Source organism: Vigna umbellata, chromosome 4, assembly GCF_029865625.1.
Source record: "Vigna umbellata cultivar VRB3 chromosome 4, Vumbellata_1.0, whole genome shotgun sequence".
In the NCBI taxonomy this organism is placed as follows: domain Eukaryota; kingdom Viridiplantae; phylum Streptophyta; class Magnoliopsida; order Fabales; family Fabaceae; genus Vigna; species Vigna umbellata.
In genome coordinates this window covers 14469677-14472180 of record NC_142168.1, presented here as the reverse complement: position 1 = coordinate 14472180, position 2504 = coordinate 14469677, and the positions used below count along the sequence as shown (strand labels likewise).

The 2504-nt window shown below is 38.5% G+C and overlaps 1 protein-coding gene and 1 pseudogene across 1 annotated transcript; both read right to left on the bottom strand.

The window, feature by feature from the left end:
- Positions 1–636: 636 nt before the first annotated feature.
- On the bottom strand, positions 637–1233 carry LOC148199317 (protein FAR-RED IMPAIRED RESPONSE 1 pseudogene; annotated as a pseudogene).
- A 2-nt stretch (positions 1234–1235) lies between these two features.
- On the bottom strand, positions 1236–1658 carry LOC148199316 (protein FAR1-RELATED SEQUENCE 5-like). The gene has a single exon (XM_088112624.1). The coding sequence runs from the start codon at positions 1656–1658 to the stop codon at positions 1236–1238; it is 423 nt and encodes a 140-aa protein (XP_087968750.1).
- Positions 1659–2504: the final 846 nt, after the last annotated feature.

The following is a 2504-nucleotide window of genomic DNA, read 5'->3' as shown; positions in this document are numbered from 1 at the left end:
CAAATAGTTGGCAAGAGCAAGTGCTTGTCTGTGTCAGGGGATCAAATTGAACTTTGTAAAATTTATCTGGTAAACGATTACCCTCCCACATTCGTTCCTCTTTTATAGTGTAAGTGTTCCATAAGTCCTCCTTTAAGGTGTCTTTGATGAAACAATTCATCCTTGAACGGAACTCAGTTTGGACCTCCTCAAACTTTGCATGTGTCTATTGGACTTGAAATTGTCTCTCAATCAGTGACTGAGAGCCACATGCAACAATGGTGTTCATGGAGGAGAAGTCCGCTTCTATTTCCTTCTGGGCCTTTACCCTAACGGCATTGTCGTATTGAACCACAAATTGTTGACGTGTGGTTGTCGAATTGATAATTCCATCAAAAAAAGCATTCATTCCCTCACTTCTCTGAGTGGTAGACATGCCGGCCCAAATTTTTTTTTTCAAGTAACACAGAACCCATTTATGTCTCTCTTCGTACAAATTACATAGCCATTCATTTTGCTCCAATCCATGTTTGGTAAGTAGTTCCTCCCAACCATTTTCAATATCTCTTGGACAACCACAATCATATATAAGCGCATGTAGTTCGCTTTTGATAGCGGGATTATTTCTATACCCGTGGAATTTTTCAGGCAACTTCTTCAGGATGTGCCATAAAACCACCCGTGCCTCGTATTAGGAAACACTTGTTCAATAGTGTTGGCCATTTCCCTGCATTGGTCAGTAATAATACCTTGAGGACTCTTATTACGCATGCATCTTAGCCAACATTGGAACAACCATACAAATGAGACAGTGTCTTCCGAAGACAACAATCCACAACCAAGTAAAATGGAGTGTCCCTGATGGTTAACTCCAACAAAAGGCACAAATGGCAGGTCGTACTTATTTGTTAAGTAAGTCGTGTCAAAGGAAACAACATCACCAAATTCTTCACATGCAGCACGACTTCTTGCATCAGCCCAAAACACACTACAGATTTTATTCCCTTCATCCAGTGCAATGTCATAGAAGAACTCGTTATTTCTATCTTTCATTGAAGAAAAGTGTCGTAGGAGTGCCTGACCATCACCATCCTTACATAAAGATCTTCTGTGTTGGCCAATGTAGTTTCTCGCGTCCTGCTCGACGAAGTCCATGTTTTCATAGCCGCCGACATCATTGACAATGCTAAGGAAACTCTTATTTAACCTAACTCCAGCATCATGGTTGACCTCCAAGGTGTGTTTTGCTTGCATGCTTAACTTCTATTCACTGCAAATAGGTTGGAGTTATTCAGGCAAAGATCATGGTTGTGGTCCAGAACAACGGTTCTTATAAACCACTTGTCGTCCTTCTTTACAATGGTTATCCCAGCAGGACATTGGTTAATTTGACTTGGAAGTGTTTTGACCACTGATTTGACAGAAGACACATATTTGCCCTCCCTTGAACAAACTATTCTCAAGTAGTAGACGTTGTTGTCTTTATCTTTTTTAGAAGTTCTAGTCCGCACGGCAAACCCACATCTAATGGCGTAGTTTGTGTAAAATTTTTTAGCTCCAATCATTGATTCAAAACACATATGCACTGTTGGGTCCATTTCCAAAAAACTTTCATTACGGTCATCAACATTGTCATTATACTCATTCACTTCATCCACATCAATTGTGTGCGTCGACATTAGACCTAGCTTTAGAGATAAACCAAATGATATTCACTCATCAAACTTACGACAATGACCACTGTGAACTAAAAAAATAATGTAAATAAACCCATTTCGAAAAAGTTAAGTAATACGTACCGTGGTGGAATATCAAGTGCCCTTTAATGAAGGTCAAATGGTCCTAACCAACCTCCTCTTCAACATTTACGTCCACCATAAATGAACCTTATGTGGTTGTCACCAAACCTCCGAACATCCTTATACCCCTTCTCTTTAATGAAGACCAAAGTAAGTTGTCTGGAAGTGGTTGGTTGATGGAGCAAAATGTTAACGTTGGATGTTGAGGCAGGTGTGTAGTACCGCCAAAGGTATTATTTTTGCCTTCTCAAGCACGTATTTGCTTACGTTGACAAACCATGCATTGAATGTTGTCAGCATAAACTTTCTCTCTCTCATAACCCACAATCAATGCTTTTCACTTTTAAAGATTTCCTAGCAAATCAAAGATATCCCCACAATTAATGTAACTTCATTTTAACAAGTTAACTTAATGGAAATAGTTATAAAATTATTTATTTTTTTTGGATTATAAAATGTTGATTTCATGTAATGTGTTTGTCTATGTAGTTCTCTTTAAATATCGGGGACAAACCCATTGTGTACACTTGAATCAGGTGACTATATTTGTAACCCATTTACCATTCTTTGAATTGTCAGTTACTTATGTAATGATCCCATTCATGTTGCCTCGTTAACGTGGAATTTTAATTTGGACAGGAAATTTCAGCATAATCATGGATGCATGGCAAGACCTTGTTTATGACGATGATGTCCTTGAATCGTTTTTGAAAAAATGCGATGCAT

What these genes read in the sequence shown, in the direction of transcription:
- LOC148199316 (XM_088112624.1), bottom strand. Translation starts at nt 1,658, where the DNA reads ATGTCGACGCACACAATTGATGTGGATGAAGTGAATGAGTATAATGAC.